This window comes from Diceros bicornis, chromosome X (assembly GCF_020826845.1).
Source record: "Diceros bicornis minor isolate mBicDic1 chromosome X, mDicBic1.mat.cur, whole genome shotgun sequence".
NCBI classification, from domain to species: Eukaryota; Metazoa; Chordata; class Mammalia; order Perissodactyla; family Rhinocerotidae; genus Diceros; species Diceros bicornis.
In genome coordinates, this window is record NC_080781.1 from 64,524,286 (window position 1) to 64,546,271 (window position 21,986).

The window sequence follows — 21,986 nt, forward strand, 5'->3', positions numbered from 1 at the left end:
AACTGGAACTCCTGCCTGCCAGATGCTAAAGGCGAAGCACATAAGCATTTCTGTACCACTGCCTCCCTGTAATGGCCTCCCAGGTTTCTTCAGCACTCAGTCCTCCTCCACCTCACCCAGACATGCTAGAGTCACCCTAAAACATGAAGCGTATCCTGCCAATTCTTTGTGAAAATCCTTTAATGGCTTTCACTGCTTTGAGGATGAAGTATGACTGTTTCAGTTTGCCAGAACTGAGGGATTTTCCAGGATGCTGGACTTTCATTGCTAAAACTGGGAAGGTCCTGGGCAAACCAAGAGGGTTGGTCACCCTTGCAGGGTATGGTGTGGCATGGCATTCAATGCCTTTCACAACCTTATCCCTATTTTCCCAGCAACACCTCCCACCACTCCTCAACCATTCTACTGTGCCCTCTCGACCTCCTCTGCAGCCCAACCACCCTTCCCTGAAGACACTCCGAGTTCTCTTATGCCTCCATGCCCTTGCGCACATTGATCCCTGTGCCTCTCCTCTGCCTCACAAACTATGCCCACTCTTCATGAAACCTAGTTTCCATGTCACCTCTGCAGTCTTTCCTGATTTCCTGGGAGAGAATGAATAACAATTACATTCCACCCTGGTCATTTTATTGACATGTGAGTCTTCCCCAGGGTCAGGACTAGGGTGAGGCAATTGAGGCACCGATAGTGGAAACTTTAAGGAGGCCTTCCCTTGTAGGGTTGCACAATGCCCACCCTGTACCTGCAGGACCTGGCAGTGAGTGCCTTCTTGCATTTAGCACCCTAGGTATCTTGATTGCCTCACTCTAGTCCCAGCCCTGGTCCTCCCTTTCAGAGTAGGGACTTCTCAAGAGCAGACCCCAAGTTCTTCCTCATCTTTGTATCCCTAGTGACTAGCACAAGGCTGGGCAGAGTAGAAACCCAGTTGAACAAATGACATCAGACCCTTCTTTGTTCCAGGAGGGGAAGGAGATAAAAGAGCCAGCCAGCTTTGGGCCCTGTTGAGGATGGGAGGAGAAGGCAACTTGAATAGACTTCATCTTGGCTCTGGGGTATGAGGACAGCTTTTCATCAGGTGGTTCCACCTTTGGCATATGGCAGATTTGGGGCTCCTCCTACTTCTCTGGTATCTCCCTCTCAGTTCCTTTCACTGGTTAACTGGAGATATTCTCCAAGGTATGGAGAAATTTTGTCCTCTTCTCTCTTCATTCTATTGTCCCTTGAGTGATCTTGTCCACTCCCAGAGCTTCAGCTAGGAGCTCTTTACAGATGACTTCTAAGTTGACATCTCATGCATTATGCTAAGTGAAATAAGTCAAGACAGAGAGAGACAAATATTGTAGGATATCACTTATATGTGGAATTTAAAAAAACCGAACTCATAGAATCAGAGAGTAAAATGGTGGTTTCCAGGGGCTGGGGGTGGGGGAAATGGGGAGGTGAAGGTCAAAGCATACAAACTTCCAGTTATAAGATGAATAACTTCTGGAGATATAACGTAGCAAGGTGACTATAGTTAATAATACTGTATTGTATACTTGAAAGTTGCTAAGAGGGTAGATCTTAAATATTCTCACCACAAAAAAGAAATGGTAGTTATGTGATGGGATGGAGGTGTTATCTAACGCTATGGTGGTAATCATTTTGCAATATATAAAGGCATCAAATCAATATGTTGTACACCTTAAACTTTCAGAATGTTATACGTCAATTATATCTCAATAAAGCTGGAAAAAAAGACACATCATCTCTCTTCTAAGCCTCAGACCCACATTTCCAACTGTCTAGTAAATATGGTAACATCTAGCATCAATATTGCTCTTTCATATCCATTTTTTCATCTGACCCTCACAACAATTCTGTGAGAAAGGCAGGATATGAATGTATTTTTTAGGTGAGGCTCAAGAAGATAGGCTTGCCCAAGTTTTAGTGGCAGAGCTATGATTAAAAACTCAAGTTTGGGTGTTCTTTCTGCTATGCCTTTGAGTATTGCACACTCCACCACATGGATGTCTCAGTGGAGTCTCGAACCCAATGTGATCAAAACCTCAACTTGCTACCAACCTCCTCCTGTCCCCACGCCCCAGCAAAAGAACACCCAAAAAACTCTGCCCCTCAGTGAACTCACACGCAACCTCTCTATAAACGTGAAATGAGTTCCTCATTCCTCTGCTCTCCCATAGCACTATTTATTTCATTCTGTCTGTCTTACAACTAACTGTGCACTGGTCTGCCTCCCCTCTAGCCAGGGAGCCTGCTAGAGATAGGATCCTGGTCTAAATAATCTTCATCTTTTCTGAAGCATGTAATCTAGGTCCTTAAACATAGTAGGTCCTTAATAGATAGTTGTTGAATAAATTTTTTCCCTTAAGTGTTTGGAAACTTGTTATAAAAAGTACCATATTCCTAGTGGATTCATTCAGTCAGGTGGGTAAAAATGATTCTCAAACTGAGGCGGGACACCTCACTTCTTTACACCTTGAGAGATGTGGAGTTGTCTAGCATCGCTCCTCCATATCCCTCACCCCTCCAAACACTGCTCCCCCCCACCAGAGAAGGCAAAAGACTATTTTAACTCTTTATTTGAAACAAACAATTCCAGAGACAGAAGGTTAGTCGTGACAACAGCTTCTCACTACAACACAAGGGTGGGCATGGCTCACTGAAGGGACAGGCCAGGCGCCTCAGGACAATATATACAATTTAAACAGTGGCTAAACTGGTGACAGTTATAAAAACACAAAAAGGAGGCTGGGGAACAGCAAAGCCAACAGGGAAAGAACTGGGTACCCCCTTTGCCAGTCTCTAATAGTTTTCTGGAACTACAAAGGCAAGATGGGGAAGAGAGAAGCACATGTAGGCAGTGGGGGCAGGACCCATGCCCACAGCTCATCACCTATCTTTTGACCACAGATCCCACTCTGCATGACCCGGGGCCCCCACAGGCTTGGCCTGGCTCTTATGATGGGGGAAGAACAAGAGTGGGGAACCCAGCCCCAACCCAAGTCAGAAGGTAGTTTTTGCCTTGGGAATTCTGTCCATTGAACTAAAGGGAGGCAGTTACAGAAGGGGGCTAAGCATGTTGACACCATGGCTCATGCCAACCTAAGATGGCAGAGAGAGACAAACACATAAACCAAGGGGACAGGAGTCTGCTCCCCATACTTAGAGTCATTCTCTGCCTTTGAGGAAAAGAAAGCATTTGGAAGTTTTTTAAATTGCAGCACCAAGGGTTGGTGCTTACGGGGGTGGGGAGGGGGAACAAGGTGGCGAGGAGGTTCCAACAACCAGTTATCTCATGGGAGGGGAAGAGTGTCCAAGCTCTGTGTTTTAGGTAAAAGGTCCCCTCATTAATTCCATAGTTTCTTTCATATCTTTCATACAAGACTCTTGAGTATGGTGCTGGGGAAAAGTAGAGAAGGGAGTGGGCACAGGGCAGAGAAGGCAGCTGGGTTCTTCCCTTGGCCAAACCTAGGAACAAGGGGCTTTACCTATGTGGGATGGGTCAGGAAACCCAAAGCCAACAGGATCACCAGAGCTATTAACACTCCATCTAGAGTCTGGCCCCAGGAGAAGGGGTTTACTCTGAAGCACAAAGAAAATGGCCTAGGTGGTTTTTGCCCATCACCGGGAGACCAGCCCTTGAGTACAGAGGACTGCAGCCCCATGGTTGTCAAGTGGTATGGAAGAAGGTAAAAGCCAAGGGTTCCTAGGGAAGGCAGGGAATGGATGAGTAGAAAAGGGCAGTCAGGGCCCTTCAGAATGAGTAGCATTGGTTCCTGGGCCAGTCGCCCTGTGGGATGTGCCACAGGACAGACACTGGTGTGAAAGATGGATACAGACAGCACACGCGCTCAGTCCAGGTCTTCCTCTCCAGGACGACCCAGCTCCTCGTAAATCTCACGCACAGCCAGAATGCGATTAAGCATACTCTCCAACATGCTGCGGTCCATGGGGATCACAGAATACCAGAGAGGTGACTCAGCGATGCAGGACCGCTCAGGTTGTAGGTAGAACACATCGTTGCGAGTCCGGAGGCTTTCAGGACTGCAATGGTGGGGGTAGGGGTGGTAGGACAAAGATCAGTACCAAGGCAAAGTAGACCCCTTGGGTCCCCGTCCTAATGCCATTCCTGCAAACCCACCAACTCACCATTTTGAGAGATAGAATTCATAGAACTTGACAGGGCAGCGGAGGGGATTCATGCGGTTCTCACGCTGCTCTAAGATAGGGGCTTCGTCTTCTCTCTTCCGTTTCCCAGGACCCGTGTCTAGAGGAGGCAAATGACCTAGACTCATAAAAAGCACAGTCGCAACGAGCCACCTCCACGAGCACAACCCAGGGCACAGGGGGTAGGCCTCAGGACTCAAAATACACTCTCATAAAGACATAAAGGCAGAAGGGTCGGTCAGTCTCCCCACACCAACCAAATGTCCTTAAGGGTTATGCTCTGCAGTCCTCCCTGATTCTCACTGCTGGAGTCTCTCTTTATAATCTCTGCCAAGTTGATTTCCTGAAGAGGTGATCTCAGAAGTTATACCAACAAACTGACAAAACAGACTCTATTGTAAGGTTTGGCTTGCCTTCCGGGAGAAACAGTGATGGCCCCAGCCCCCAGCACATTAGTACAGGTAGAGGCTCAGGTCCAGAAAAGGGACCTTGGGAACTGCTCTCAGATGCGACAGGATTCTAGGGTCAGAATGGAAACCAAGGTGCGGTTCCTGTTACGCCCAACAGCAAAGAACTATAGAAAGCCTATTATTCACCCTGTCAACTCTCCCCCAGAGCCAAACACACCCAACAGCTTCCTACCTGTCCACCAACCCCCCAAAAAGTAGGCAAGTAAGTAAATTGCCTTGAGACGAGGAAAAGCAGGAAAGAGGCAGCTAGGTGACCTCCTATTGATGCAACAGCCACTGTCCATCAGATTGAAGGACTGGCTGTTTTCACATTTTTTTGCAAATGCAGGAATGGAAGGATAGGGAAGCTAGTGGCAAAGGAGAGGGCCAACCTGGCAGTTATGGTGGAGCATGGAAGGGGAAAGCAGAGAGGGGGGAAAAGCAAAGCAAGGGGCAGCCTCGTACCTCGCCCTTTCCTCTGGCGGACTGGGGCGTAGTAGCGGATGCTCACCACCTTGGTGGTGCCCCGAGGGGTGGTACACTTGCGGGACTGCCGCACCACATTGGTGAAGGAAAGTTGCATGTGTTCCTCAGCTGTCTGCAGCCCAAAAAACTTAGTGTTGAAGAACATGAGGGTGTTGAGAAGGACAAAGGGCGAGTACACTCCCAGCTGCTTACACTCCCAGAGGTGCTCCTCCTCCACTCGGGAGAACACCGTATCTGCAATGGTCAAGCGGAGAAGCCGGTTAGGAGTGATCGCCTACCCAAACCCAACCACTTCTGATCCCACGTGTCCTGCTCACAGCATTTACCACACCATACTCATTTGGTAAGCGACCGTTGCATAAAAAACCCCGACATCCTACTATACTACGCAGTAGGGCTGGATGGTTTGCTTTTGTTTTGTTTGATGGATTGTTTTTCCTAGTTTCCACCTGCATTTGGAGCTTCTCTCACCACCCTCAAATTATAGGCAGGTAGATGTAAACCTTGAGGAGTCCCACAACTTCTTCCTTCTTGCCTTCAATTACCACCCAAATGCAGGCCACCTTGTCTGGTCCCAGACATAGTTCTTCAGACCTGAGTCCTTATCCCCTCCTCATCTTCAAGGACAGGGGCTCCGGCTCCTCTAGCTCTAAACCCTGAGACACCCAGCTACGTGCTCCTGCCCTCAGACCCTTTGTGAAGAGCAGCAGACCGAAGAGCCCAGGACTCTTGGAATGGTATGTTGGAAGAATGGAGGACAGGACATAGGGGTTCCTAAGTCCCTGTCCCTTACTGTTGGGGAGGAGTGTGGGCTGCCAGGTACTCAGAGACTTGTTGAGTTCTTGAACGAAAGTCAGGTAGTAAAGGTCCGTGAAAATGTTCACCATTCGGTTATTTTCCAGCAAGTACTGGAGAAAGAAAAACAGATACACATAAAGCTAGACTCTAGGTCCTAGAGGAACGACAATGATGCCAAAAGCCCCAGGCGTGGTGACCTTGATAATTAGGAGACAATTAGGAGACAACTCCTTGATTAGATGACCCAGAGTGCTTTTCCGCAGGTACACCTACAACTCTGAGGTACTGAGGCCTTGCTGAAAGAGGAGGTGGCTTGGAGATGTGTCACAGTTGGTTCTTCACAAGCCCAGACCTCTTGTTAGGTAATGCATGGCTCCCAGTGGGAACTAAACATTACCCTACCACTCAAGGAGCCCAGCTCTACCCATCCCTCCCCTCCTAGAATGGGTTTGAGGATTACAATGGGGACCCAGAGAGCAATGAAGACTGCTCCTTGGCCAACAGTCCTGGAATGCAGCTTTGATTTTAGAAGAGTATTGACATATCTTGTCCTGTCTGGAGTAGCAGATGAAAGGCAAGCTGCCTGCTCAGGGTAGGAGATAAGATGAGGAAGAGGGAGTAGGATAGAATCATTTCTGTGGGACCCTGCCTGCTGTGCTGAGAGTGACAGCAAGTGAGGCAGTGTGCAAAGGGTACCTGTTGGATGCCGAGACACAGGTAATAGATACTGTCAGGTTCATATCGTTCGCCGTTGGGTCGAGTGATTTCTCTCACAAACTGGGCCAGACCATAGTTGAGCTCAGCAGCTGAGCAGGCCAGAATATCCTCTTTGATACGCATAGGTTTGGCTGCAGTGATATGTAGTGAAGGTGGATGGGATTAAGGAAACTCCACATGGAGAATTTCATTTCACTCCATTAACCCCTTCATCCCTTAGTCATGTCCAGCTCCACAATAAACCCACCAATTACAAAAAGAGCCCTCAGCCTTGAAACCTCAACAGCATCTCCACTTATTCTACAACTCTTCCCCATCTTCACAGGACACCCTTAAGTGATCACAGCCTTATCACTCCTAGACATCTTTAGCTGAATCACAGCCCTGCCCTTTCTCCCCTTCCCCTCCTCCTCCCCATTCCTGCCTCCCTCCCCTCGGTACTTAGGAACTTACGGCCAAAGCGCAGCTCATCACCCTTGCTGGTTTCTCCATTGGCGTATTTTGACTGCACCCAGCACTTCCAAGCATTGACACCGTATGAATAGTTGAGTCCAGTACAGCTAGGTTGGCTGCTCATAGAGTCTCGGGAACAGCTCTCCGAAAGCACCAGCCGCTTTTGACCCTGGAGGGGAAGAGAAGGGAGAAGGGGGCAGAGGTAAGGCCAGGGGCACCGTGGGAGCTAGTCAGGACAGTGTTTACCACTGGGGCAGGAGGTGGGGGGAGGGGACTGATGTAAGAACACAGCAAGCTTCCATAGCACAGATTCCCAGGAACAGCTCTGATGACCTTTGAACTGGAAGAGAGCAAAGTTTGGCTATATATCAGTATTCACAGTGGTGGAGAAAGGAGGTCAGAGAAGGTCAAACTAAGGCTGCTGACTTGGCTACAAGAGTGTCCCCCACATCCTGCTCTTAGAGCCTCCATCACTCTTCTGTCAATACAGCAGCCCCAGCACTCACCTTCCTCATGGTTCGGGGTAGGTCTTGTTCAGTAGACACATCCTCAGGCCCTACCAGGCCACAATCAAAGAGGAAGTCTACACTGGGGTTAATGTCCAAAGGATCTGTTAGAGAGGAAAGGAAGAAGAAATCAATTTTTTAAGATCTCAACCCTGTAGTCTTCCCACCCCACTCTGCTACTTGTCTACTTGCCCTGAGATGAGCCTCCCAGACCGCTTCGTTGTACTCAACAGGAACCAGCAAAGCTATACCAAGAACATGCTCAGAGGCACACAAAAACTCACAACAATGGGAATGTTTGTAAGGTTTCATCTTAACCTGAAACATGGTTAAGATGGTACATTTTATGTTATGTGTTTTTTACCACAAAAATTTTTAAAAAACCACAAACACACAAAAAAAACAAGACTCAAGTATAAAATAGTGCACCTGTCCCAGCATCTCTGGCACTACTCCCTGTGAGAGTCCTCTGTCGCACGGTCATAAGGAGCACTATTTAGGGTCATACTCAGGGTCACAAGGAACACTGCTTTCCTGATGGCACAAAAGCTACTGTACTCAGTGGGCACGCCTCGAATCCTACTCACTCTTGGGGAAATCCGCTTCCAAGTCTTGCCCAGGCTCATCCAAGACATTGGCCATCTTGACAGCCATGGCCAGGACATCATCTCGAGCCGGCCCAAACAGGTCACAGTCTTCCAGAAGTCCCTCTGCGCTCTGGTTGCTCACAAGATCTGGAAAGCAGAGACGTTGGCTTAGTCACTGCAGCTCCTGCCTAGCACCCTCACAGGCTTTCAGGGGCTAATCCCAATGACTTCCCCATCCCGCTAGGCACCAAGATCACCATTCTCCACCCCTTAGGCAGAGACAGACTGGTAGCGCCCTGTCTCCCTCATCGCTGCTGTCCATGGCATACCACAAAGGTCAGATGAGGCCTTGTCTAACTCCTCAGCCTCTGCAATCATTTCTGCCATAGCCAGGATGTCGGCCTCCAAAGGGTTGGAAGGGATCTTCACCTTCAGCTCCTCAATAGTCTCCACAATCTTGTCTGTGCTCTCCAAGGTAGTGGGCAGGAACATGGGCACAGGCACCTGGAGGCACAAATCCCAACTACACATCAAGAACCACACCAGTGGATGAGAGGGATAGCTGGTGAGAGTAAGGGTGAGGGGTAGGTCTCAATCCTGGAACGGTAAAGGAGGATCCTGCCAGGAAGGGCAAGGAAACTTACCGGGATAGGCATTGAGAAAGGCACCGGGACTTTCTGGCAGTACAGATGCATAGGCACTGGCACAAAGATGGGCACTGGGATGGGTAGCACGATCACCTGTGGCTTCCACTCTTCTGCTGACAAGAGAGGGGTCTTCTCAGAGCCCCTGCTAGACAGGTGACACCTGACCCAGGACCTGATGCTTGCTTGTCACCCTCAAAAGCTCTAACACATGCTCAGTGTCACAAACTGCTCTTGAGCCAAATGTTGAGAGACAATTCTCTGATTCTAGGACAATAATACACATGATATTTCAGCCACCTAAGAAACCCCCTTGTCCAGCTCCCAGGCACAGGGCTGGAGGCCTAGGACTATGGAATACAGCCTGTGGCATCCAGGTACCCTGGCTCACCTGTCTGACTCCCTTTGGATTTCATCTCCACCTTGCAGGAGATCCCCCGATTCTGCATCAGTGGCTTACACATGGCAGCTTTGTTTTTGCGGGGTGTTGCTGGGGGCGGTGGGGGTGGAGGAGGGGTGGGAGCAGCGGGAGCAGATCGGGTCTTCACAAGGATCTGCAGAGACAAAGGAACGTTAGTGCTGCCAACTGTGGTACCCTCCTCTGAGACCATCCTCCCCCTCGGCTTGTGCCCTGACCTTGCCCAGATTCCCATTTTCCTCTGGGGTCTTCACGGTGTTGCTATTCTCCACTTTGGTTTGAGAGGGTGTCTGGGGCTTCGATTCAGGAGACTGACCTGTAGATCAAAACAAATGAATGCTCTCATGTGAGAAACCAGCTCTCCGTTTTCCTCACCCCTGTTCCAGGAGAGCTTCATTAAGAGGTACACTAAATGTGAATGAGAAGTCTAGAATTTCTCCTCCACACCACCTCAGATCTACTCTTCTCTAGGCACCGGCAACAGCGGCCAAGAAGATTCTTTGCTCCTGGCTGCCAAGAAGAATGAAAAATACTACAGTTTCCCCAATAATCCATAATTTGAGACCTTCCATTTAGATGGTCCTCAGGAGTTTGGTACCGCTGGAGTGGCAGAGGGGCCAGGGTAACATTCTAGAAACAACAACAGTCTTCAGTCTTACTAAAGGTAGAGCTTACGCTGATACTTCCTTCTCTCTGAAAACTAACCACAGCCCCCACATGCCCCATCCTATCTGGGTAAGAACTCATTCCCTAAAAATACATCCTTTATAGAAAATCAGTAGACTCTAACTCTAAGAACCTTTATACAAGACTCCCCCTATTACCTGCACAGTCCAAAAGCTAAAAGAGAACACAGTGCCAGGAGCTCTGGCCAGGGATAGGTGAAAGCAAAAGAAGAAGAAGAGAGGGGCTGGGCCCAGGATTAGAAGAGTCCAGGCCAGTTCTAACAGAATGTGCCCCCTGGCTGGGACTCACTGTTCAGGAGGCTCTCAGGCCCACTCTGAGTATCCAAGTTGGGTTGGTTCTGCTGGCTGTAGAAGCGCAGCAGACACTGTTGGTTGCAGAAATGACGGATCTGCCCACGCCAGTGGATGGTCTCCAGCAGCTTTCCCTGGCGCTTACAGGCATGGCACCGCGCAGCCTGAGGGTGTCAAAAGGATGGTCAGACCTGCCTCCCTAAAATGGCCTCAGCCCTTTGCCTTGGGATAAGCCATGTTGCTCCCCTTGGAGGCTGGGCCAGCTGGAGCCCCCTCCCTGGAGATCGCAGCACAACAGCCCATGCTCCCTGCCACCCTTCCCTCTTCTCTAACATGTCGCCCCCTTACCTTGCAGTACCACAGTAGGTACTTGCTCTTACAGTCCTCGCTGCAGAAGTCCCAGGTGCTGCCATCCAGTTGCTCGGTGACTCCACGCTGGCAGGTCTGGGAGCAGTAAGTACAAGTGATACAGCACAATCCCAGCTTCTTAGTGAAGTCTTGTTTGTACAGCAGCACACAGCCTGGAAAGAGGGCAAGAGGGAGCGGTCCGGAGATCTCCACGGGCATGAGACCCGACCTCTTCAAAGTGGTACACCTGAAACCTCTAACAGCCTCTCGCACCCAAAGCCATAGGATTGACGGGGGTAGAGCACCCTGAGCAGAAGGCCCTTGCCCTATGGACTGCATTCCAAGCCTTCCTCCTTTCCCAACCATTCTCCCCAGCCGTGAGGTACAGGGCCTTCTGCCCCTGCCCCATTCCTTACCTTCGCTGCAGAAGCTCTTCTCCACCCCACTGAATCGGAGTTTCTCATGTAGGAGCTTCTCCTGTCGGCAATGCTCACACTGGGACACCACACCCCGAAGCCGCTTGAAATCCTCACAGCAATCACGGCAGCAGAACTGGAACACCTGGTCCTGGGATGAGGGCACAGGGCGGGGAGGACAGAGCTGTGACATCTGGACTCGGTGAGAGCCAAGTGGAAGGACCCCTTCAGACAGAGGTCTGGTTGTGTGGCAAGGTGTGAGTAGGGGTGGGGTCTTACCTGCCAGTCCAAGACCTCAGGCTTGCCACTGAAGAGGCTGTGGCAGTAGTGACAGCTCAGGTGAATGCCCCCCTCAGGGCTTGTGCGCTGGAGGGAAGGAAGACAAGTAAGGGAGGGGCAAGATGTGTGTGGTGGTGGGGAGGGGAAGTTAGGCTTGTTCTTTGCCCTGCCCAGGCCTACCTATCCCGATTCTCATACCCTCTCTATGTCGCCACACCCTTTATCCCTGGTCCAGGGTCTGGAGTACCTGGAACTTGGTCCAGCAGCTGGGGCTGCAGAATTGGTAGACTGTGCGATCAACCTTGTTGTAGTAACAGGGGTCAGAGAGGCTGCGGCGGCAGAAGCTGCAGGGTCGGGGAGGGCCTGGGGCATAGAGAAAGGGAGAAAGAGAAAGAGAAAGAGAGAGAGAAAGAGAGAGAGAGAGAAAGAGAGAGAGAGCACACAGAAGGTGTAAGGCAGTGCAGAGATGGAACAGGAAATCCACGGGAAGATGTGGTTGGGGCTGAGGTCGGGCAGCAGGGATTACTTTAGAAGAGGGGAGTATGGGAGGTAGAAAGAAGGCCAGCAGGGGTCTCAGAGAAGAGGGCTTTGCACCTACCAGTGAGCCCTGCCTGCTTCACTTTGTAAGAGGTGGTGCAGCACAGGGAACAGAACAAGCTGGTCTTGCCATTACGATCCACATGTGATAGCATCTCAAAGTTCTTACACAGGGTCTTGCACCAGACACAGGGGTACACACGTGTGTTTTTCTGTGAGGATGGGGAAGGAGAGGCTGAGGCTGGATTTGTCCCTTCACTTTTATTTTTTAAATTTTTAAAACATGAAATATTTCAGGCATACAAAAAAGTATAGATGATGATATAACAAAGACCTGTGTATCCACCAGCCAGCTTCAAAAATAAAACATAACAGATACAATTGAAACCCCTTTTATTTGTTTTATTCCTCCCAGCCCTCGACCCATCAGGCACCTTTATTTATCACCCAGGAACCGCACCCCCTTCCACAGCCCTCTAATGTACTACTCCCTCGGCCCCACCTTCTTGTACGCCCCCAAGCAGGTTGTGTTGCAGAACCGCTTTTGTTGGCCCTCGTGGAAGAGGAGCTCAGGCCCAGGGCTCCCGGTCTTGGTGTAGATGTAAGCCCCGCACTGGTCACAACAGTTGGTTTTCAGTCCCTTGTTGGCCCGGAATTTGGAGAAGCAAGAATCGCTGCAGAGCCGGTGCACCACGCTGCCATTGCTGACCTCATGCAGGACCTGCCACACACACACACACACACACCCTGAGCCAGGGCCTAACCACCACCACCCACCCCAATGCAAGGACGGCCCACCCCACTTCACCCTAGACCTTCACAACAGACAGTGGGCCCAGGGACCACCCAACCTGCACATCAGGCTGCCGACTTGATGGTGAGGTCCTGGGAGGCAAGGAAGGCCAGCTGCACAAAACCTGGAGAAGCTCTATCCTTGAACACGCTCCCTCACGATGGCTGCCTTTCCTCCCCACCCCCCTCTTCCACAGGGCCTGGCCCCTGCAGCCCCAGGATTGCAGGGGCAGGTCAGGGCTGGCCAGGCTCTGTACATCAGCCCCTATCGAGCTTCCTCACCTCTCCAGTCTTCTGGCATATGCTGCAGCGAGTGGCATCGGCGGGATCCCCAGACTGGGGGATCGGGCGCTGCTGCTGGGCCTCATACAGGGAGAGGCAGACAGACGTGCAGAACTCATGGAAGGAGCCTCCTGAACCAGTCTGCGCCACAACTGAGTCCTTGGTGTTCCAGATCTCCCTGGAGGTGGGAACGGGTTTGAATATTCACTCAGTACCACCCTCTCATTTTATCAGCTTCTGCCCTTCCTCTGAGATCAATGACCACAGAGCCGAATACTCTTGGATCATCTCCCTAAACTGACCCTCTCTCCCAGTTCCATTCTGCTAGGTTCTTGCCAACACAGTCTCTGTTCCACCCGTTATTCCCGGCCTGATCTCTGCCCTCCCCACACCCTGGGACCCTCACATACTTCTTGCAGAAGGTACAGGTCTTTTTGCCTGAGGGCTTCTTGGAGAAAGTGGTGAGACAGGATGAAGAGCAGAAGAGCTGAGGCAGCCCCTTGCGCTGGTAGGCCGTCTGCCCCTTCTGCAGTGGTGTCCGGCAATGTGCACAAGTCATCTTGGTGCCTACCGAAGAGCGCCCAGCCCTTTGTGCCACGCTTGAGCGTAGGGACATGCGAGGAGAGCGCCGGGGCCGGAATGGCACAAAGTCTTCATCGTTGGGGTCATCTACCATGGCATCAGAATCCTCATCTGACACTGGAACTGAGGAAGTGGGGAGAGGGGCAGTGAGAAAAGGCTACCGGACCAGGTCTCCAACCATCCCCAGACCAACAGATAGCTCAGCTGATACTGGGATCCCCATCCCCATAGTTCTTGCCTTTACAACCCCTTCCCCCGCCCTTTCATGGGTATCTTAAGCCACTGGTGTCACTCCCCCTTAGTTACTCTGTAATATCCCAGGGAGAGGAAGGGAGGGCTCTAAGTGAGAAGATGCGGGGACAGGGATGGCAAAGCTGAAACAGGAAACTCCATTCTCACTGCTCTTGTTTTCAATTTCCCCACTGCCCCTGGTTCCCATGCCAACCCAGAGCAGAGACAGGCGCTTCACACTCCGTATGGCTCCACACTACAGGAGCCAGGAGATCCAAGGCCTGCCACATCCCACTTGGTCACACTTCCTCAAGTCCTACTCACTGCTCTCAGTGGAATCCACAACCTCAGGTTTTGGAGGCTCTACTCTTCTAACGCGCTCGCTTCTCTTCTGTACCTTGGAAACATGGGGAGGGGAGGAAAGCTGACACCAGGGGCAGGATAAAGGGCCAGCTGCACTAGTACAGGGTTTGGGTGGGGGGATACAGAGATGGGAGGGGGAAAAGAGTAGGGACCCTTGGCCCAGCCCTTAGGAGGAGGGATAAAAAGGAGGCTGGACTTTCTCCTTAAGAAGCAGTAGACATAAGGGCTCCCTCCCTCCTCCTAACTCTCCTCACACACACCCTCCACAGAACAACATCTGGGAGGGAAAATGAAGGGTCTGTCCTTCCCAGAGCTATAGGGGGAACCAGACTCCTTCCAAACCCCTCCCCCCTCACCCTTTCAGGCGGCTTCTCACTTGCCTTCCCAGTCAGGCCATCTCCTGCAAAGGAAGCAAAAAGCAGCCTAAATCTTGAGCCTGCCCTCACCACCCCCTCCCTGGCTCAACCCCCGCCTCCATTCCTGGGGAAGAACTTACTCAAAACTGAAAGGGAAAACTTGAGTGCCTGTGGCTTCTTGGGGCCCCTTTCAGGGTTACCTACTTTGCACTAAGGTGGGGTGGGGGAAGCTATTCTCCATGAAAAAAAAAAATCCTACCCTTCCCACCAGCTTTCTGTCCCAATCACTGAGAGTCAAATTAACACCTTTCCTCGAGAATTTATAGTTTACCAACAAAAACAAATGCAAGCACCCAAGGATAGCAAGGGGAAAAGGAAGCATTAATGAATGGGTAGGTTCCCCTGGACTCAGGCGGTTATATAAGCCCTAAGACCCTGTGTTGCAGCCTGGGAGAGGCATACCACTAGGCAGCACAGAGGAGAAATGAGAGCCTCTCAAGTCTAGGCTGTCTCCCCCCTATCAGAGACACAATCCTAGGCCCTGCATTTCTATCATTCCCTTGAAACTACTATGCTGTTGGTGGCTCCAAACCTAGTTATCATTCATCAAACCCAGAAACCCCACTTTCATCTAGAACAAAACAGTTGGAAAAACCTTAGAACCAAGAAGCCTGGTCTCCCCCCAAATCCTGAAGGACGGACCCTGGCACCAAAAGCCCACTGGGGTAAAAAAAAAAGGGAATCTGTCTCACCAAATCCACTCTTCCCAACCCACCCCCTGAAACCTCACCCCTATTTCTCCCCCACAGCTGCTGAGCTTCCCCCACCCCTACTTTCCTTAATTTTCTTCACCACCCTCCACTCCTCCCTTCCAAACCCCCAACTCCTTCTCCATACACATCCCTACTCTTATCTCTCCACCCTCCTCCTCCTCCCCTACTCCTTTCCCAAACATACAGCCACCCCTCCTTACCCTTACCCTCAATTCTCCAGCTGATTAGGCAACCTACCTGGTAAGGAAGGGTGTGCAGGGGGGCTAGGGCCCCCAGGTTTGGTCTGAGAACTGCTGATTCCATCCCCTAGAGTCTCTCCCACTGAAGGGCTGGGGGGGCCATTTGGGCTCTGTGGCTGCCCTTGGGGAAGCTCCTCTTCCTGCCCAGTGGAGCCCCTTCTCCCTGTAGCTACAGAGGTGGTCTCCTCCTCTTCAATATGGGGGGACTGCAAGGTTATTGGAGAATCTGGAGCTAAAGGCTCTAGTAGCTCCTCCGGTGAAGGATGTGCCCCAGCCCCTGGGTCAGGTGGCACCACCTCAGGGGTCTGACCCCCTGGTCCAGGCTCTAGGGTGTGATCGCCTGCATCCCATGCAAGGGTCCCCTCAGGACCATGGTCCACTTCTGGGGGGGAGGGGGCTTTATAGAGCAGCCCCCCCAGCCCCAGCAGCTCAGTGGCTCCATCCAGGACTCCAGGGTCTTTTTCCAGGCCAGCAGGAGTATCAAGCAGGTCCAGGGCTCCTGAAGATGGAGAAGGGCCAGGGGGGGCCCATCCTCGAGTTGGGGCAGTCTGGGATTCCAGTAGATCCTCTCCAAATTCCATGTCTACTGGAAGGTCTCCAGCCAGGGGCTTCTCTGGCAGGGTCAATGGGTCAAACGGACTGGGGAAATCACTGGGGTCCATGAGGATGACTGGATATGGGCTGTAGATTAGGGGTAGAAGAGGGGGCAGAAGAGGTGGTCTTCGCCAGAATTCCTTCTTATATTGGCTCTGGGACACACCCCATCAACCACTTGGATTTGTTATGGGCAGCCCCACCACAACCGACAAGCATTTCCACAGGCTTTAGTCCAAATGACCACTCCCCCCTCCCCCCCACATACAGCGCCCCCTGTGGGGAGAGGCGTTCCCACCTTGGCCCTGTGCCCACAGTCGCCAGGCAGTCGGTCGTCCCACCCGCATGCCTGCCCCCACCACCCCACTGCAACTCCCAGTTCCCCTCCCCCCCTTACCTTTTACCACCCCCAACTCGGGCTGAACACCCCCTTAGAGTCTCCCAGGGCCGGCGCCACCAGGAGCCTTTCCTGCCCCCGCGATCTCAGTTTCTATCCCCTCCCCTCTGTCCTAGAGCCCCCCAGCTTCTCAGTCTTTAACCCACTCCTGTCTGGCCCCACCCCCCCACCCCCCCAACCCGCGTTGTATGGTCCTCCCTCAGCCCTTCCCTCGCCCCCACAAACTGCCCTTCCTAACCCCTCCTCCCCCCAGTTACCTTTCAGGGTCGCCCACTTCCTCAGCTCCGTCCCCCTTTCCCATTGCTCCTCCAGTTCCTCCTTCTCCTGTTGCCCACCCCCCACCTCAGGCATTTACAGGAAGACATTTTGGAGCTACGATCTCTCCTCAGACCCCCCTCCCAACTACTGCGAGATCCCGCCTGCAGGTTCGGTTCGGCTGGATTAGGCCCGACCCCTACCTGAGGCAGGGTTAGTGTAACGGCTACAAGCCTAGAACTGCAGACAGCGACGGCCCCGCGCTCCTTCTCCACCTCCCTCCCTAGCAGCCGGGACAGGGGTCGCGGCCCCTTTAAATGGCAGCGCCGCTCACAGCGCCCAGCGCTCTGCACCAGGCGGGCGGGCGGCGCCAGCAACCAACCCCATTGGCTGGCTCGAGGAGGGGGCTCGCGAGACAGCGCCGGCCCCCGGCGCGAGACTCCCAGCCCAGTGGCCGCCTGGAAATTGCGGAGTGGAGCACAGTCGTTGGAGATGGAGCTTGAGCCCCCGCCCGGGGCCCCGTTAGTTGAGGAGGAAAAGATAGCCTCTGGAGCTTTGAAGGCCGCCCCCGGGAAAGGCGGCACCCCCTTTCCACCGAAGGGCCGAGTACACTAACCCATAAAAAACAGATCTACGCACCCGCTTCCCTTACCTGGATCAAGAGTCTGGCCCCTTCACACCCGTGCCCGCCCTACCTCCTGGAGCCCACTCTACCCGTGATCCCCTCCTCTCATTCAAATGGTTCCCGGTCCCCTCCCCCTCCCCCTGTCTCTCTTCGTTTCCCACTCGTGTTCAACCCCCCAGCGTCCGCCCCCCTCAGCAGTCCCTACCTACGCCATGCAGCAGGCGCCTGCCAGGATTACCCTTCCCCCAACCCCACCTCTCCGGGGCCCGCCCCCTGAGCGACTGTTGGGGTAATGAGTGACAGCGGAGGGTGGGGGGAGGCAGGGACCCAGACCTCACGTGCCCCTCCTCCCCTTGTCTGCCGCCTCGGGCCCCCTTAACCATTCTGGGAGTCACAGTTGTAGGGTGTCTTAAGCTGGGTCTCCAGCCACCTAGGGCGGGTTAAATGGCTCTGGCTCAGTGACAACGCCTATGCAGTAACCGTTACTGCCTGATGACCCCAGAACCAGGTCCTGCAAAGACACTCCCCCACTCCCTCAACGGTCTTAGGGTAAGTTCTGGGATCTTCTCCCTAAGTCTTCCTGCAGGAGCTTTCTCTATTATCTCTTCAGTAGCTTTCCTCACCAAGGCCGACAGCTCTTATTCCTTTCTCTGTCTCTGTCTCTCCCTCTCCTTATCCTTCTCCCTCTCCCTCCCTCCCTCTCTCTTTCTGTCCCGTCTGTCTCTTTCCTCCCTCTGTCTCGCTCCTTGGCGCGCACTCTCTCTCCTGGTCTCTTTTTGTCTCCGTCTCTGTCTCTCTGCCTCTCATATGCACGAGCACGCACGCGCGCGCGCACACGCTCCCCCTCCTGGAAGGTCCTTAGCATGTGGGTGTGGCTGAGGTTGAGGCTAGAGAAGTGGGGTAGGGGGAGGGGGCACTAGCATTAGGCCTTCGGCTTTAAAAAATGTGTGCCAGGATTCATTCTCAGTCCCCATTATAGTTAGAGCACTTCACAGTCCCCGCTCCCCACTTCCCCCCTCCAACCCCTATGGGCTGGAGACCCCCTTAATATCTGAGATAGTAGAGAGGCTAAGGCTGGAAGGGAGCCCTGCCACAGATTTAAGAACACTATGGGTTTGGTGTCCATTGCCTACTCTAGCCTGCCTCTTTGCTCTGGGCCTTTCTTCCTTCTCACACTAAGCCTCTCCTAGCCTTATGGTCCTTGGGAGTTTTATCCTTCCTTGTCTCATTCACTTTCCCAGAAACCTTATCCTTTCTGACTTCCCACATGGCCTTGAGGTTATCTTTGCTCTCTCCTATATACAGAGATAAAAGCAAGAGTTTTCCCCTTTAGGTTTCCCAAACTCAGCTTTCTCTTTATCTCAACCAGTATTCTGTGTACCCATCTCCCACCTTCTGCTTATTTCTATGTCCCTGTACCTCCCTTTGCATTTTCAATTTGTTCCATCTCAGTTGGGCCACCTCTTTCTTTTGTATTGCCTGCCCTTCTCACAAGACATGCTTGGATCCTTGACTGCTCTTGTAGAGGATGCCTGGTTTCAAGTTGAGGGGAGACCATCTAAGGGGGGTTAATGGTGTATTATTAATTCAGAAGCAGTGTGGTGGCATAAAAGTGTGTGGGTTCTAGAGACAGACCAGGATTCTAATCTCAACTCTGCCCACTTTTTAGCCAGTTGACTTTGGACAAGTCACTTGTCAAGTCACCAGGTCTTAGTTTTCTCATTTTTAAAACAGAGATAAGAAAACCATCTAAATGTCCAATAATAGGGGATTGGTTAAATCAATTTTGGTTATAGTCATACAACAGATGTGGTCATTAACAACTACATTTTAAAAAACTAATGACACAGAGCACAGGATTTTTAGAGTAGTGAAACTATTCTGTATGATACTATAATGGTGGATGCATGTTATTATACATTTGTCAAAACTCATAGAATGTACAATACCAAGAGTTAACTCTTATGTAAACTATGGGCTTTGAATGATAATGATAAGTCAGTGTAGGTTCATCGAGTGTAACAAATGTATCACTCTGGTGAGGGATGTTGATAGTCAAAGGGAGGCTGTGCATGGTGGTTGGGGGGGCAGGCAGTATGTGGGAACTCTGTACTTTCAGCTCAATTTTGCTGTAAACTAAACTGCTCTAGGGGCCGGCCCGGTGGCATAGCGGTTAAGTTTGCATGCTCCACTTCGGCGGCCTGGGGTTCACAGGTTCGGATCCCAGGCGTGGACCGATGCACCACTTGTCAAGCCATGCTGACAATGTTATATAATGTTACATTTTTTTTAAAAGGAGTTAAAATATGAAACTAACTTTGTAGAGAAATTCTATGTACATGTATGCATAGAAAAAGACTGGAAGGAAATATTGGCGATAATAATACCTCATAGGGATGCTATTAAGATTAAGTGAGATGTACACTTGCTTGACATATAGCAGGTGTTTAACAGATACTGGTTACTATTATCATAAAAGAAATATATCTGACTTCATACGTGGTCTGGGACTTCACAGCTTGGAGCCTTCATATCTTTAAAATAAATAATTTATTTTTCGTCTTTGACTAAGCCAAGAGTGCCCACAATTGATAGGTTTGAGTATGTATCAGCCACAGATGAAAGGCTCTAACATAGAATGGGCTGATATTGGGGGGACAGGGTGTTAGGTAAGAGTGTGGCCTGCATTTCAACACTCCTGTTTTCAGCGTTATCATAGTTACAGCGACATAGTATTCAGTTCTGTTCCTTCTTATTCACTGTTTGTAAAGCACCCCTAAAGTGCTGTAAGCACTATAAGACATGTAAAAACTCAGTCCCTGTCCTCGTAAGAGCTCTTTCATTTTATTCTGATACAAAACTTTAAATAAATATTCGCTACAACAATTTTGGAAAGCATAGAAAGTCTCAAGAAGAAAGCGATAATCACTTATATCCTATTACATCTGGAGATAACCACTACTCTTTTTGATGTATATCTTTCCAGTCCTTTTTTTTGCATACATATTTTTTACAAAATTGGAATTATCTTGTACAATATGTTTGTAATCATCATAGACCAGTTCATACTGGCCCTCTTATATCCTACTATATCAATAACAATGTTGTATCAAAAGTTGTTTTGCAGGGGTAACGAGCAAAAACTGCAATTCATGTAGCTGGAGCATGCTCAGAAGATGGAAACCTTGTCCTCAGATGACCTCAAGCTGCCTAGGAACCAAAAGTTCCCCAACTACAAAACTCAATGTAAAGAAAATGCAGAATGAAGAACCTAGTAAGAAGCGAGGGGTCCCTTGATTTGTAGCACGTTGGACTTATAAAACTGTTACACTCCCACCCTCCAATCAGATTCCACCAAGTTAGCATTTTGTATAACCACTCCCAACTCCTTAAAAGTCTGTCCCCACTTCAGCTTGGGGAGACAGCCTTGCCTCGTGTCTCCTTGCTGATCGGCCATGCAATAAAGCTCTTTCTTCTCTCAAAAGCTGGTGCTGTAGTATTGACTTCGATGTGCATTGGGCATCTAGCCTTTGCTTGGTAACAAATTTGGCAACCACAAAAGGACTCTTGGTCTCTTGACCACCTGCTTGAAGCTCGGTGGTCCCTCAGTGGGGCACTGGCCCTTGTTGTCAACCCTGAGTGGCCACCTGGACTGTTTTAGTCTAGAGGTTCAACTTTCGGGATGCTGCTTCCCCACTGCAGCACCACCAGCTCTTCGGCGCTACTTTGACTTTTTTATTTTTTATTTACTTTAGGTGAGGAAGATTGGCCCTGAGCTAACATGTTGCCAATCCTCCTCTTTTTGCTGAGGAAGGTTGGCCCTGCGCTAACACCCATGCCCATCTTCCTCTACTTTATATGTGGGGTGCCTGCCACAGCATGGCTTGAGAAGCGGTGCATAGGTCCACACCTGGGATCCAAACCTGTGAACCCTGGGCCGCCAAAGTGGAGCACGTGAACTTGACCACTATGCCACCAGGCTAGCCCCACTACTCTGACTTTTGAGCAAAGAAACCACTTCTGGATCAAGAGGTCTCTGGGTGAGTAACACTAAGAAAGCGACTGTCCCTTACCTTGTCTCTCTGGTTTGATCCCCTGGAAATATAAGTTTGACTTGTATTCTAGGGAATCATGGTGAGCTGAGTCCGGAATCTTGGGCCTGGACCTGGGATAATTAGATACAGAATAAAAGGTTCACTCATGAGTTGCTCCTGGTAATCTGGTTCTGAGTACTCCTGGTTGGTAATCTGGCTAGCATTCTGATCTATGTTATAGGTAGAACTGTATTGTGTATTATTGTGTATTAATGTTGCTTGTCTAAATTGAATTGGCTATTTGGAGACTGAGTTTCTTGGTGACCATAACAAACTCCCTTTAGGAATTAACTTTATGAGGGTCTTCTGACTCTGTCCTTTGGGACGTTCCCAGGTTACTGGGGACTTTACAGAGGTGTTGGGGCATCTGCCCATGATGTGTAATGGCCTCATAGGGAACCCCCCCCCAAAGAATATACTTTACTGAACCTTCATAGTTCACAACAAAGCAATCAGCAGCAGTAGCTCTGGGGCTCACTTGCCTGAACTTTGTTGGTGTCGGGACATGTACAGGAAACCCTGGTCATTCTTGGGGAAGTTGTTCCTGCAAGCACCACACTATCAGAATGTAAACACCATCCCCAGAAAGACCTTGTTTGTTGCGGCCACCTAGGAAAA

The 21,986-nt window shown here is 50.8% G+C and overlaps 1 protein-coding gene across 9 annotated transcripts; it reads right to left on the reverse strand.

The window, feature by feature from the left end:
- Positions 1 to 2,566: 2,566 nt before the first annotated feature.
- Positions 2,567 to 21,391, reverse strand: ZMYM3 (zinc finger MYM-type containing 3). 9 transcript variants are annotated; one of them, XM_058536160.1, is made up of 25 exons: positions 21,348 to 21,391; positions 15,402 to 16,084; positions 14,392 to 14,435; positions 13,997 to 14,069; positions 13,270 to 13,564; positions 12,860 to 13,037; positions 12,288 to 12,506; positions 11,847 to 11,997; positions 11,496 to 11,611; positions 11,249 to 11,335; positions 10,970 to 11,120; positions 10,554 to 10,726; positions 10,204 to 10,369; positions 9,447 to 9,544; positions 9,202 to 9,364; positions 8,811 to 8,926; positions 8,496 to 8,670; positions 8,167 to 8,313; positions 7,580 to 7,683; positions 7,074 to 7,242; positions 6,600 to 6,751; positions 5,899 to 6,013; positions 5,085 to 5,339; positions 4,153 to 4,270; positions 2,567 to 4,047 (listed from the first exon to the last, which is right to left on the reverse strand). In XM_058536160.1, exons 2-25 carry the CDS (start codon positions 16,063 to 16,065, stop codon positions 3,855 to 3,857), a joined length of 4,122 nt encoding a protein of 1,373 aa, XP_058392143.1. In that variant the 5' UTR covers positions 16,066 to 16,084; positions 21,348 to 21,391; the 3' UTR covers positions 2,567 to 3,854. The 9 variants fall into 9 exon arrangements, with proteins under 9 accessions (XP_058392143.1, XP_058392144.1, XP_058392142.1 ...); XM_058536161.1 differs by lacking the exon at positions 21,348 to 21,391 and adding an exon at positions 17,480 to 17,500; XM_058536159.1 differs by lacking the exon at positions 21,348 to 21,391 and adding an exon at positions 16,853 to 17,006.
- Positions 21,392 to 21,986: the final 595 nt, after the last annotated feature.

Coding starts and splice junctions, on each gene's coding strand:
- ZMYM3 (XM_058536160.1), bottom strand. CDS start 16,065: ATGGACCCCAGTGATTTCCCCAGTCCGTTTGACCCATTGACCCTGCCA. Junction 14,070..14,391: donor GTGAGAAGCCGCCTGAAAGG/GTGAGGGGGGAG, acceptor CATGTTTCCAAG/GTACAGAAGAGAAGCGAGCG. Junction 11,998..12,287: donor GCTTGGGGGCGTACAAGAAG/GTGGGGCCGAGG, acceptor CCATCCTCACAG/AAAAACACACGTGTGTACCC.